This window comes from Pan troglodytes, chromosome 1 (genome assembly GCF_028858775.2).
Source record: "Pan troglodytes isolate AG18354 chromosome 1, NHGRI_mPanTro3-v2.0_pri, whole genome shotgun sequence".
Taxonomy (NCBI): Eukaryota; Metazoa; Chordata; class Mammalia; order Primates; family Hominidae; genus Pan; species Pan troglodytes.
In genome coordinates, this window is record NC_072398.2 from 204,712,419 (window position 1) to 204,727,019 (window position 14,601).

General features: G+C 44.3%; 1 protein-coding gene across 7 annotated transcripts in view; it reads right to left on the bottom strand.

The window, feature by feature from the left end:
* The window catches only part of CEP85 (centrosomal protein 85), a 44,699-nt gene that overhangs the window by 20,903 nt on the left and 9,195 nt on the right, over positions 1-14,601 (bottom strand). For all 7 annotated transcript variants that reach the window (XR_010147610.1, XR_010147611.1, XM_063784267.1 and 4 more), the window contains exons 3-5: positions 13,678-13,830; positions 2,156-2,850; positions 268-401 (exon numbers count right to left, since the gene is read on the bottom strand). Coding sequence is in view for 5 of the 7 variants with exons in the window: in XM_063784267.1 (XP_063640337.1) it covers positions 268-401; positions 2,156-2,850; positions 13,678-13,830 (982 nt within the window). In the remaining 2 variants the exon portion in view is untranslated. The remainder of the gene's footprint in view (positions 1-267; positions 402-2,155; positions 2,851-13,677; positions 13,831-14,601) is intronic.

Below are 14,601 nucleotides of genomic sequence, written 5' to 3' on the forward strand. Positions count from 1 at the left end.
GATAACTGGGGAAATGAGGAAAAGATCAGAAGCAATGAACTGGCTACCCCCTTAGGCACTCCCTAGAGCCCCTAAAGAAATACATAACTGGTCTATTATATTAGTTATATATACACGACTAGGCTGCTTATCAAACTACCTCCACCATGAGGCAAGACATGGACCTAAACAGAGGAGGAATGCTTTGCCCTTGGGAATACTCCATTAGGTGTCTTCAACGGGGCCTGGGAGAGTAGTCTGGCTCTGTGGTACCCCTTGCCCTCTTACTTGTCAATGAGAAGCTCTTTTTCCTTCAGAAGGTGTTCATTACTGTTCAAGATGCTGATCCACTGTGCTGGCTCTAAGATGGGCAGTGAAGGACCAAAAGCAGCAGGATGGTGGCAGATGGCTCCGTTCTGAAGCTGAAAGGCAAGTAGGCCCAGATGAGCTTGATCTTGACCCATACACGCCTGAAAACACCTGAGCAGTAATCAGCTGGGTCTGTAGTCAAGGCCCAACTTGGCTCAGCCTGATGAGGCCCAATGTTTATGAAATAATTTTAGCTCTGAGGCATGACTGGAAAGAACCTGCCAGGAAGGCTTCTGCCAACTGAACACTCCCTGTTCAAAAAGGCTCTAGTTTCTAAGAAAAGGTCAGTTATCTTTTATTATCTAGCAACAGAGGCAAACCAGGAGCTAGGATGTCCTCACCAACCAAGGAAGGGGAATATGTCTGCTCCCTTCCTTCCCACTCTTCAGCGGCACAAGGATTTTTTAAAAGAAAATATGCTGGGTGCGGTGGCTCACGCCTGTAATCCCAGCACTTTGGGAGGCCAAGGTGGGCAGATTGCCCAAGCTCAGGAGTTCTAAACCAGCATGGGCAACAGGGTGAAAACCCATCTCTAATAAAAAATACAAAAAATTAGCCGGGCGTGGTGGCATGCGCCTGTGGTCCTAGCTACTCAGGAGGCTGAGGCAGGAAAATTTGCTTGAATCTGGGAGGTGGAGGTTGCAGTGAGCCGAGATCATGCCACTGGGCGACAGAGCAAGACTCTGTCTCCAAAACACACACACACACACACACACACACACACACACGCACACCCCAAAACAAAACAAAACAAAACAAAAAAAGGAAAATACAGGCATGCACAGTAGCTCACCCCTGTAATCCCAGCACTTTCGGAGGCTGAGGCGGGCAGATCACAAGGTCAGGAGTTCGAGACTAGGCTGGCCAGCATGGTGAAACCTGTTTCTACTAATAATACAAAAAAGAGCTGGGCGTGGTGGCACGCACCTGTAGTCCCAGCTACTCGGGAGGTTAAGGCAGGAGAATCACTTGACCTTGGGAGGTAGAGGTTGCAGTGAGCCAAGAACACGCCACTGCACTCCAGCCTGGGCAACAGAGCAAGACTCCATCTCAAAAAAAAAAAAAAAAAGAAAAAAGAAAATACAAAAGTGGTAGAGAGAACACAGGGGCTCAAAGAAGGTTTTCACATTTATTTATTTTTTGAGACAGAGTCTCGCTCTGTCATCCAGACTGGAGTGCAATGGCGTGGTCTCGGCTCACTGCAACCTCCGCCTCCCAGGTTCAAGCAATTCTCCTGCCACAGCCTCCTGAGTAGTTGGGACTACAGGCGCATGCCACCACACCTGGCTAATTTTTATATTTTTAGTAGAGGCAGGGTTTCACTCTGCTGGCCAGGCTGGTCTCGAACTCCTGCCCGCCTCAGCCTCCCAAAATGCTGGGATTATAGGCGTGAGCCACCTGGCCTCAAAGATGGTTTTTAAACCCCAGCTCTGCCAATTACCAACTCTATGACCCCGTACAGATTATGTAGTCTAAGAACCTGGTAAGTTTCTACATCTATCTCGTTAGTACACTATGAAGATTAAATAAAATGCTGTATGTGAAAGTACTTAGCCTAGTGACGTATAAATACGTTTTTAGGTTTTCCTTTGTAACCTTTTGCTATTTTGGAGACCCTATCTGGTGCTTAATTTGACCACCAAACAGATTCAATGGCCAACAGCTCACAAGCCTGTATTTCCTGTCTACAAACATCTTCCTTCTTTTTACAGCTATTTTCTTTAAGCCAAAATTCAAAGGACAAAAGCTATTACAATTCTAAGAACTGTACAGAACCTAGAAAATCCAAGGAAAGATAGACCTCTACCTGCATTTGCTCCATCTGTAAACGAATCAATTCCAGCTGCTGCCGACAAGTGCTGAGTTCACAAGATTGCTCTCGGGGATGCCAAGTGTCAGGACTCGGCTGCCACACCTGAGAGGGCAGAGGCTTGGAGAGCCCGGGAGCAGGCTGGAGTCCCAAAGGGAGGACCCCACTGCTATTAGAATGTGGTCCATTCCGCTCAAACACTGCCCCGCTGCCCGGTGCCTTCTTGGCCTCAGGCAACACTCTGTACAACTCCTTACTTGTGCTGGTTCTTGGGTTGTGGAAGCGGACTCGGTGGTGAGGATCTGAATAAAGTGTCTCCATCATTGCCGACTGATTGAGGGTAGATTCCATGCTAGGAATATCAAACTTCCTCGCCTCTTCTTGTCTTTCATGGCCCACTGCTGGAAACCAGGACTGCTCAATTCCATTTTCTCCAGTAGCACCAGAGAAATACATGAGATCTCTAGATAGGCCTGGAGAATGTTTCATTGCACCGAGGTCTCCATTTCTTGTCATTCCCACACTTTCAGCCAACCCTGACAAAGGGAGTTTAGAGGAAGAGGGTCCAACAGGTGTAGAATTTGGCTTGGCAGGAGAGGTCCCTAAAGTAGAAGGCATCACATGGGCTGTTGGAATGGTTACGTGGCTTTTGATGGGCTGGAAAGGAGGACTGCCACTTGAGCTGCAAAAATCTGGGGAGAGAATAGTCTTCCGTAAGTAAAAATTGAAGTAGCAAGCTTTCTTGAGTTTGAATGCTATGTCAGAAGCTCTCGGCCTGTCCTGAGACCAAGCAGAGAGAGCACCATCATCAAAAGTATCAGGCAGAAAGAAACGGCAACCAAACTGGGAGATGTATGTTCCAGGATCTCAAATGCCATTCACAAGGTAAACTAACAAAAGGCAATAATGACTTCACTTTTAACTTAGTCCTTTGTACTGGAATAAAAAAAATCTTGTCAGTCAACAGACAAAGCTGAAAAACTTTTTAAAAGTTTTTTTTAAAATTTAAACTTTAAAACAAATTACTTACTTAAGGAAAATGAGTTAGGTCCTACTCTTCTGGAAGCTGGACAACTCTCAGCTATAATCAAATCTAATAAAAATATCCTTTCCAAGAGTCACCAGAATCTTCTGCGACCTCCAAAAGCTCCCCCAGGAAGGTGAGCAACGAGTCCAAACTATCTGAAGAATGAAGCGAACTAGACAGTCTTGCTCAGTATGCAGGACAGGGAGTATGGCATCTGAGGCAGGATTCTGTTCTCTCTCCCATACCCCAAACCTGACTGCCTGGATATGTGAAGTTATTCTTAGTAACTCTCAGGTTTCACTCTAGCACAGTGAGCACTCTCAATTGGGTACACACTGAAATCCTCTCTTTTATATTTTGCCTTTCACTTGCCCCCTTGTGTGTACCCAACTGTGTTTTTTTTTTTTTTTCTAACTTTTCCTTCAGACTGAATTTGTGTTTCCTTTGGCTCCTGCCTGGTCTTGGGAGACAACCCTTGATTAGCCCTACTATACAAGGTTCACATTTCTACCTATTTCCAACTTTCAAGTACTACTCTGAGGGGGACTACTGCAAGCAAACAATAAGGGAGGAATGTGAGGTAACATACTTATTGCTTTCAGCAGGCAGAAAACTGAATAAGGAAATAAGGAATACCAATTTCTTCTCTTTTCAACTATATTCAGTACTCGTTCCCAAATCAAGCATATCTACCACGGAGAAGAGCGACTACCAACTTGTTTCTTTTTCTCCCCAGCAACCAACACAGAGCACACTCAGATAACAACAACAAATACTATAATTGTTCCCAGAATTATGTAAGTATAGATCAGCTACTACCTTCTCATTAAACAACTTTTTTTTTGAAATGGGGTCTCACTCTGTCACCCAGGCTGGAGCACAGTGGCGCGATCACAGTTCACTGCAGCCTCGACCTCCCCAGGCTCAGGTGATCTTCCCACCTCAGTTTTTGTATTTTTAGGAGAGATGGGGTTTCACCATGTTGCCCAGACTGGTCTCGAACTCATGGGCTCAAGCAATCCACCTGCCTCAGCCTCCCAAAGTGCTAGAATTACAGGTGTGAGCCACCATGCCCGGCCTTAAGCAACTCTTTAAAAATATGGGCAAGCCACCTCACACCTGTCAGAATGGCTATTATGAAAAAGATGAGGCCGGGCGCAGTGGCTCATGCCTGTAATCCCCAGCACTTTGGGAGGCTGAGGAGGGGGGATCATGAGGTCAGGAGATCGAAACCACCCTGGCTAACACAGTGAAACCCTGTCTCTACTAAAAATACAAAATATTAGCCAGGTATGGTGGCACGCGCCTGTAGTCCCAGCTATTCGGGAGGCTGAGGCAGGAGAATCGCTTGAACCCAGGAGGTGGAGGTTGCAATGAGCCAGGATCGCACTACTGCACTCCAGCCTGGGCGACAGAGTGAGACTCCATCTCAAAAAAAAAAAAAAAAAAAAAAAAAAAGATGAAAGATAACAAGTTTGGAGAGGATGCAGAGAAAAGGGAACTCTAGTACACAGTTGGGGGGAATGTAACACAGCCATTGTGGAAAACAATGGAGTATGTAGCTCCTCAAAAAACTAAAAATAGTTACCATATGATCCAGCAATCCACTTCTGGGTATATATCCAAACGATATGAAATATGTATGTCCAAGAGATATCTACAATCCCATGTTTACTGAGTAATTATTCACAATAGCCAAGTTATAGAATCAACAGACGAACAGATAAGGAAAATGCAGTATATCACACAACGGAATACCAGCCTTATAAAAGATGTAAATTGTGTCACTTGCAACAACATGCATGAAACTGGAGGACACTAAGAGAAATAAGCCAGGCACAAAATGACAAATACTGCACGTTCTTACTTATATGTGGAAGCTAAAAAAAACCTCGACACATAGAAACAGAGAGAATAATTGTGGTTACTAGAAGCTGGGAGCAGGGGGAATCGAGAGATGCTGATCAAAGGGTAAAACATTTCGGTTAGACAGGAGGAATAAATACTTTTAAAAAAGACGTGCAAGCCTTATATTATATGCATAGTATCTAATTTCCTATACTGAAGATGATCTTGGGGATATATAAAAGGCCACACTAAAAAAAACCACACACACATAACAAAACAAAAACCTGAATAAGTTCTGATAACATGCATCAGTCTCTCAGGACCAAGAAAGAAATTTCTCAGTTAAAGGACCCAGTTTCTGATGTCTCACAACTTAAATATAGGACTAGTACACAAGGTTAAGGCAGACTGCTAGTGATAAAGACTTCAAAGACTAGTAAGCAATACAATTTTTTGTTTTATTTTTTGGAGCCGGAATTTCACTCTTGTTGCCCAGGCTGGAGTGCAATGGCGCGATCTTGGCTCACCACAACCTCCTCCTCCTGGGTTCAAGCGATTCTCCTGCCTCAGCCTCCCAAGTAGCTGGGATTAAAGGCATGCTCCACCACGGCCGGCTAATTTTGTATTTTTAGTAGAGACAGGGCTTCTCCATGCTGGTCAGGCTGGTCTTGAACTCCCAACCTCAGGTGATCCACCCGCCTCGGCCTCCCAAAGTGCTGGGATTACAGGTGTGAGCCACTGCCCCCGGCCCAATTTTTTCTTTTTTGAGATGGGGTCTCACTCACTCTGTTGTCCAGGCTGGAGTGCAGTGGCACGATCTTGGCTCACCGCAACCTCTGCCTCCTGGGTTCAAGCGACTCTTCTGCCTCAGCCTCTCGAGTAGCTGGGATTACAGGAGCCCGCCACCATGCCTGGCTAATTTTTGTATTTTTAGTAGACGGGGTTTCACCATGTTGGCCAGGCTGGTCTTGAACTCCTAACCTCAAGTGATTCACCTGTCTCGGCCTCCCAAAGTGCTGGGATTACAGGGATGAGCCACCGTGCTTAACCATAAGCAATATGTTTTAAATCCTCCATAACAGCACCATAGTTATCAGTTCTTACCAAGGGTCGCTGCTCCCACAGTGTAATTACAAAACAGAAGACTGTGAGGTTGTAGCACATGAGGGGTTGCTACCATGAACTTTGCAATACCTCCTTCCAGTCTCCATCCATAGCACCACTCTCTCTAGATTCACCAAATTCAGTTTTGAGCCCACACCCCCTGCTGTGGTTTGAAAGTGTCTGTCCCCCAAAAGTTCATGTGTTGGAAACTTAATTGCCAATGTAACAGTATTAAGAGGTGGGGGCCTCTAAGAGGTGACTGGGTCATGAGGGTAGAAGCCTCATAATAGATTAGCAGAAGTGAGTTAGTTCTCAAAGCAGTGGGTTGTTACAAAAGCAAGCTTGGGGCCGGGCATGGTGGCTCATGCCTGTAATCCCAGCACTTTGGGAGGCTGAGGTGGGCGGATCACCTGAGGTCCGGAGTTTGAGACCAGCCTGATCAACGTGGAGAAACCCTGTCTCCACTAAAAATACAAGATTAGCTGGGCGTGGTGACGCATGCCTGTAGTCCCAGCTTCTCGGGAGGCTGAGGCAGGAGAATCGCCTGAAACCGGGAGGCAGACGTTGCAGTGAGCCGAGATTGCCCCATCGCACTCCAGCCTGGGCAACAAGAGCTAAACTCCACCTCAAAAAAAAAAAAAAAAGAAACCAAGCTTGGGTTGGGCACGGTGGTTTATGCCTGTAATCCTAGCACTTTGGGAGGCAGAGGCAAGCGGATCATTTCAGGTCAGGAGTTCAAGGCCAGCCTGGCTAACATGGTGAAACCCCATCTCTACTAAAAATACAAAAATTAGCTGGGCATGATGGTGGGTGCCTGTAATCCCAGCTACTCGGGAGGCTGAGGCAGGAGAATCACTTGAACATGGGAGGCGGAAGCTGCAGTGAGCCAAGATCCCACCACTGCACTCCAGCCTGAGTGACAGAAATAAGACTCTGTCTCAAAAAAAAAAAAAAAAAAAAAGGCAAGCTTGGCTCACTCTAGTGGTCTCTGCTTTTCCACCATGTTATGATACAGCACAAAAGCCTTCGCCAGATGCTGCCACTATGCCTTTGGACTTCTCACTCTCCAGAACCCTGGGCAAAATAAACATCTTTTCTGTATAAGTTAGACTGTCTCAGGTATTCTCTTACAGTAACAGAAAATACACTAAGATAACCCCAAAATAATGCCAAAACCAAAGCCAAGAAGAAAAGTACCAACTGACCCAGAAGAATATGGCTTTTCTAATTTTTTATAGATGATAAATAGACATATTAGAAAATTAAGGTGAGGTCTTTGTCCACATTTTTAACTTATCTATTGGGTTTATCTATTTATATTAAGTAAACTGCCTGATTCAGACTAACTGTGCTATGAAATGTAAAGTTACACCAGCGGTTCCCAACCTTTTTGTTACCAGGGAATGGTTTTGTGGAACACAATTTTTCCACAGACAATGGTTGGGGGGATGGTTTCAGGATGAAACTGTTCCACCTCAGATCATCAGGCATTAGATTCTGGTAAGGACTGAGCAACCTAGATCCCTCACATGCACAGTTCACAATAGGGTTCGTGCTCCTATGAGAATCTAATGTCACCACTGATCTGACAGAAGGCGCAGGCTCAGGCAGTAATGCTTGCTCGCCTGCAGCTCACCTCCAGCTGTGTGGCCTGGTTCCTAATATGCCATGGACTGGTACTGGTCCACGGGCCAGGAGTTGGGGACCTCTGAGTTACACCGTAAGTCTGGTCTGTGGTTTAGAATATTTTGAAATGAAATAGCAACACTCATTTTCAAAGGGACCTCTATCTTCTACAATTTTCAAAGGCATTCAAAATTTAGTGTATGGGAACCAGGCAGGTGGTGCATCTCTGTAGGCCCAGCTACTCAGTAGTCTAACTCAGGAGGATTACTTGAGCCCCACCAAGTTCATGGCTATAGTACACTATGATGGTACCTGTGTGAACAGTCATTGCACTCCAGTGTAGGCAACATAGTGAGATCCATCTCTCTAAAAAATACAATGCATGGGATATGTGATTTTTATTTACAGAAATCTACAGTTCCCAAAAACTTTGGTGTTTTGCCATTTTAAGAATATAGTTCTAAATCTCTCCCCTACTTAATCACATTTTATGCCCCCTCCCCACCCTAAAAAACAACTCATTTTTGAGCAAACTTCCTTTCACAGTAAGGGTAGATTCAGCTATTACCAAATCTCAGTCACTTCAGTCTACACCTGAAGTGATTCAGTAGCCTGAATTACACCAGTGACTATTTCAGTCTTTTGCAAAGAGCTGAAAGCATTCTGAACTCTTCGGTACCCACCTCTACTCTGTCCCTCGAGAATCTTCCAAGGTAAAACACCTTAGTGAAGAAGGGTGGAATCAAAAGCATGCCTATTAAATTTAAAGATGCAACAATGAACTATACTGTATACCAGTCATAGGGGTTCTTGTCAACTAGACCGCAAGCTAGATTCATGAACAAAATGTGTAAGAGTTAAGATTAGAGGCCAGGAGCAGTGGCTCACGCCTATAATCCCAACGCTTTGAGAGGCCAAGGTGAGTGGATCAGCTGAGGTCAGGACTTCGAGACCAGTCTGGCCAACAAGGTGAAACCCCGTCTTTACTAAAAATACAAAAATTAGCTGGGTGTGGTGGCACACGCCTGTAATCCCAACTACTCAGGAGGCTGAGGCAGAAGAATCGCTTGAACCCGGGAGGCGGAGGTTGCAGTGAGCCAAGATCATGTCACTACACTCCAGCCTGGGTGACAGAGTGAGACTCCATCTCAAAACAAACAAACACACAAAAAGAGTTAAGATTAGGATCATGGTATGTAACAAACATAGCAGTTTAAAAAACATCTAGGGCTGGGCGTGGTGGCTCACGCCTGTAATCCCAGCACTTTGAGAAGCCGAGGTGGGCAGATCGTGAGGTCAGGAGATCGAGACCATTCTGGCTAACACGGTGAAACCCCGTCTCTACTAAAAATACAAAAAATTAGCCGGGCGTAGTGGCGGGTGCCTGTAGTACCAGCTACTTGGGAGGCTGAGGCAGGAGAATGGCATTAACCCGGAAGGCGGAGCTTGCAGTGAGCCGAGATTGCCCCACCGCACTCCAGCCTGGGCAACAGAGCGAGACTCCGTCTCAAAAAAAAAAAAAAAAAGAGTTCAAGACCCAGACTGGCCAACATGGTGAAACCCCGTCTCTACTAAAAATACAAAAATTAGCCAGGCATGGTGGTGCACGCCTGTAATCCCAGTTACTTGGGAGGCTGAAAGAGGAGAATCTTGAGGTGGAGGTTACAGTGAGCCGAGATTGGGCCACTGCACTCCAGCCTGGGCGACAGAGCGACCCTGTCTCAAAAAAAATAATAATAAGAAGTAAAAAAAACTTCTAGACCAATATCTTTGACCCCTATCTCGAGAAGACTATTACAACTTTTAAAAAATGCACTAGAATGTAAGTATTTTCCCAAAAGAATAAAAAAGAGAGTCACACACACAATCTGTGTAGCAATGTAACTGAATTAAATACAGCTGGTCATTTCAATGGGGGAAAAATCTAGACCAATTGATTTTAAAAATATCTATTATTTAATCAAAATAAAAAGGTCCTATGACTGCACATGTAGACAAAACCTTAACAAGTGAAAATTAAATTAACAGTAAGATTTTTGATTACACAATTGATAGAAAGAATATTACACAGTCAGGAGACCAGAATCTGATAACCAGCTGTATGATGTTAGGCAAGTTACTTAACTCCTTGGGGGAATTTTTGTTACTCACCAATCAAAACCAGCAGAGGCAATTTTTGAAGTCCTGTGTACCTCAAAATCTATGATTCAATTCTACTCAATAGTTACTGAGCACAGTCCCCATTATACACATAGTTGTCAAACTATCAAAATTAACTCTAGGGGCTGGGTGCAGTGGCTCACACCTGTAATCCCAGCACTTTGGAAAGTCAGGGCAGGAGGACTGCTTGAGCCCAGAAGTTCAAGAACCATCCTGGGCAAGATGGTGAGAACCTGACTCCACACGCAAAACAAAACAAAACAAACTGGCTGAGTGTGATGGTACACGCCTGTAGTCCCAGCTACTCGGAAGGCTTAGGTGGAAAGATAGGTTGAGCCCAGGAGTTCAAGGCTGCAATGAGCTTGTGATCACGCCATTGCACTCAAGCCTGGGTGACAAAAAGAGACCCTATCTTTATAAAACAAACAAACAAAAACTAAAATTAATGCTAGATGTCTAGGAACCAGTAATAGTAGATGTGGTCCCCACTACCCTCCTTTTTTTTTTGGAGACAAGATCTCACTATGTTGCCCAGACTGTACTCAAACTCGTGGGCTCAAGTGATTTTCCCACCTCAGCCTTGGGAGCAGCTGGGACTATAGGTACAGACCACTGTCCGTGGCTTTTTTTTTTTCTTTTCATTTTTAAATTTACTCCTCTCAGCTCATACCTATTTAAGAAAAACAAAAACCAAAAACCTTTATTGAAATACAATTCACATATCATACAATTTGCTCACTTGAGGTGTACAATTCAATGGGTTTTAGTATATTAATGGAGTTGCATAATCACTACAATCAATTTTACAACATTTTCATCACTCCAAAAAGAAAACCTCTTACCCTTTGGCAGTCATGCTGTTTCCACCAGCTTCCGAAGCCCTAGAAAACCATTAATCTACTTTGTGTTTCTGTACATTCACCTATTCTGGACTTTAGGCATTAGTTTGATCCTCATAAAGAGCACACAACCTAGATCCCTCAAATGCACATTTCACAATAGGGTTCCTGCTCCTGTGAGAATTTAATCCCGCCACTGATCTGACAGGAGATGGAGCTCAGGCGGTAATGCTCGACCTGCTGCTCACCTCCTGCTCACCTCCTGCTGTGTGGTTCCTAACAGGCCAGACTGGTACCGGTCCTTGGCCCAGGGGTTGGAGACCCCTGATATAAAGGGAATCATGCAATATACAGCCTTTTGTGTCTGGCTTTTTTTTTACTTCATATATAATGGTTATTTCATTTTATTTTCTTTTTCTTAACGGTGCTCTACACATTGAGAAAAACTTCTCTCGTAACATACTACAGAAACGATCCCTGAAAATACAGTCTTAGTATATAATTTTTTTTTTTTTTTTTTTGAGATGGAGTCTCGTTCTGTCGCCCAGGCTGGAGTGCTGTGGCGCGATCTCACCTCACTGCAACCTCTGCCTCCCGGGTTCAAGCAATTCTCTTGTCTCAGCCTCCCGAGTAGATTACAGGCATACATCACTACGCCCAGCTAATTTTTTGTATTTTAGTAAAGATGGGCTTTCACCGTGTTGCCCAGGCTGGTCTCGAACTCCTGAGCTCAGGCAATCCACCCGCCTTGGCCTCCCAAAGCGCTAGGATTATAGACATCAGCCCCTACACCTGGCCAGTATATGTTTTTAAGGTAGCATGTACCAGTATTTCATTTCTTTTTATTGCTGTATTATATGGATATTCATTCATTCATCAGTTGTGGGTTTTGGATTGTTTCTACTTTTGACTATCATGAATAATGCTGCTACCAACATTTATGTACAAGTCCACACAAAAACTTGTGTATTCATTTCTCCTGGGTATATATCTAAGAGTAGAACTATCGGGTCAGGAATAACTCTATGTTTAACCTTTCGAGGAACTGCCTGTTTTCCAAAGCAGCTGCAATACTTTACATTCCTACCAGCAATGCACAGAAGTTTCCATTTCTCTACATTCTCACCAAAAAGGCGGCTACAATTTAAAAAGAATGCACAGAAGGGAAATACATATGTATTTCCCTAGAGGAATAAAAAACGGAGTCACACACGCAACCTGTGTAACAAAGTGATTGAACTTACTTTTTTTTTGAGACAGGGTCTCACTATGTTGCCCAGGCTAGTCTCAAACTCCTGGGCTCAAGTGATCCTCCTGCCTCAGCCTCCCAAGTAGCTAGGATTGTTATCTTCTGGAATATAGCCATCCAAGTGGCTGTGGAGTAGATGTTTTAAAATTACAACATATGATTATCAAAGTGACAAGTTTTGTGACTTTAAGAAACTCATTCAATCACTTTGAAATTCAGCCTTCTCATCCGTAAAATGGAAATAAGAAGACATATTACAGGCTTCTTAAGGGCTTTAGTGAAATAATACAGAAAAAATTTATAGTATCTATCACAAAGCATACAATCAACAGTAGTTAATTATTATCAATTAGGTTCTCTGCCTTCTAGAACTCACCAATCTAAACGGAAAAACAAAATGCCCTTATAAAGTATTGCCTGTCAATACTTAAGTGCGAAAACAAGTGGCAGAGATAATAAAGATACAAGAATGCAAGGAGAATGATATGACTAATGAGTGTAAGGGATGGGAAAAGCCTGCGGGACATTTGCTGGATCTTGAATAGTAACATCAGCATAGCTAGGAAAGGCAAGAGGAGGCAGGCATCGCACACATGGGCCCAGATTAAAGAAGGAAAAAAAGAGCCCCAGTATCAGAAACCAAAAACCAGCTGGGTATGGTGGCTCCAGCCTGTAATCCCAGCACTCAGCACTTTGGGAGGCTGAGGCAATAGGATCGTTTCAGGCAAAGAGTTTGAGACCAGCCTGGGCTATATAGCAAGATCTCAATTCTACAAAAAATGAAAAAAAAAAAAAAATAGCTGGGTGTGGTGGCACCATGCTAGTAGTCCCTGCTACTCAGGAGCCTAGGAGTTTACGGCTGCAGTGAGCATGATGGCACTACTGCACTCCAGCCTGGGTGACAGAGTGAGACCATCTCAAAAAATTAATAGAAACAAAACAAAAAACAGGACTTTACGTTCAGACTTGGTGACAGCAGGAAATATGTTTGAGTGGGTGGGATAGGGACGATCACAGAACTGAAGCCTCTGAACTTCATCGCCCAAGCAATAGGAGTTATTGAAGATTTATAGGAAACTATGAAATTAGGCTTTTAGCAAAAATAATCTGGCAGCAGAGGGAAAGACTTGAGGCCAATTAACCTATCAGAGAGTTGTTTCAAAGGCTAGGCACAGGGGCTCATTCCTGTAATCTCAGCACTTTGGGAGGCCGAGGCAGGTGGTTCTCTTGAGTCTGGGAGTCCAGACCAGCCTGGGCAACATGGCAAAATGCCATCTCTATAAAAACACACAAAAAATTAGCCAGCCACGGTGGCGCATACCTGCAGTCTCAGCTACCTAGGAGGCTGAGGTGGGAGGATTACCTCAGCATGGGAGGCTGCAGTGAGCTATGATCACGCCAGTGCACTCCAACCTGAGTGACAGAGTGAGACCCTGTCTCCCCACCCCCCAACAAAGTTGTTTCAGATAAGATAAAAAGTAGAAATTTAGATAAAGGGACCAGATGTGAGAAGCACAGGGTAAGAAGAATGAAAGACTCCTTGAATGAAATGGAATGACGTTATGAACATTCTGGAAATAACACAATCTGGAAATGCCAATATAACCAAAATGCAATCTGAAAATGAGAACACATATTGGTAATCAAATCATTAATACAAACTTACCCTCCGCAATATCTGAGCATGATGTACCAATGGCTGTGTCCCCACTGTCGGCTACACTCGAACAGCGGCTGAAGCGGCTCCGAAAGGGCTCCGAGATAACTGGGGTCTGCCATTCAGTCCCCAGGGAACTGCCCTTCTGAATCACATTGGAACCTGAAACAAGAGGCATTTCCCACCTTTACTGTGAACCAGCTGATGTAACCCCATCAGACCTTTTTTTAAAAAATCACATAAACCTAAGAGAATAGCAGCAACCCAACCCTTTCTCTCTCCTGTGCCTATTTCAGCTGCTCCAATCTAGTTTTTTTTTTTTTTTTTTTTTGAGACGGAGTCTGCTCTGTCGCCCAGGCTTGAGTGCAGTGGCGCGCAGCTCACTGCAACCTCCACCTCCTGGGTTCAAGCAATTCTCTGCCTTAGCCTCCCGAGTAGCTGGGATTACAGGCGCCCACCACCACGCCCAGTTAATTTTTATATTTTTAGTAGAGATGGGGTTTCACCATCTTGGCCAGGCTGGTCTTGAACTCCTGATCTCATAATCCACCCGCCTTGGCCTCCCAAAGTGCTGGGATTACAGGTGTGAGCCACTGCGCCAAGCCTGAGCTAGTTAATTTTAAGTGGAAATAGTATGAGAAGTGAGAATATTCAAAGATGTTAATAAGACCCATGAAGAATCCAGGAGTACTGGAACAGAAAACAATCATATTTAATAGCAGTGGCCATTTATTGAAACCTGTAAAGCCACAGGACCTTACAAACATAATCTTGCCTACCTACTTACTGAAAAGTATTACTACCCCTATTTTACAGAGGGGAGGGCTGATATTTGAACCCAGTTCTTTCTGATTCCAAAACCCACATTCTTTCCTCTTTCTTACAGTTTCTCAATGGTGCTTTCGGCATTCTGGGGATGACCATTCTTCAATG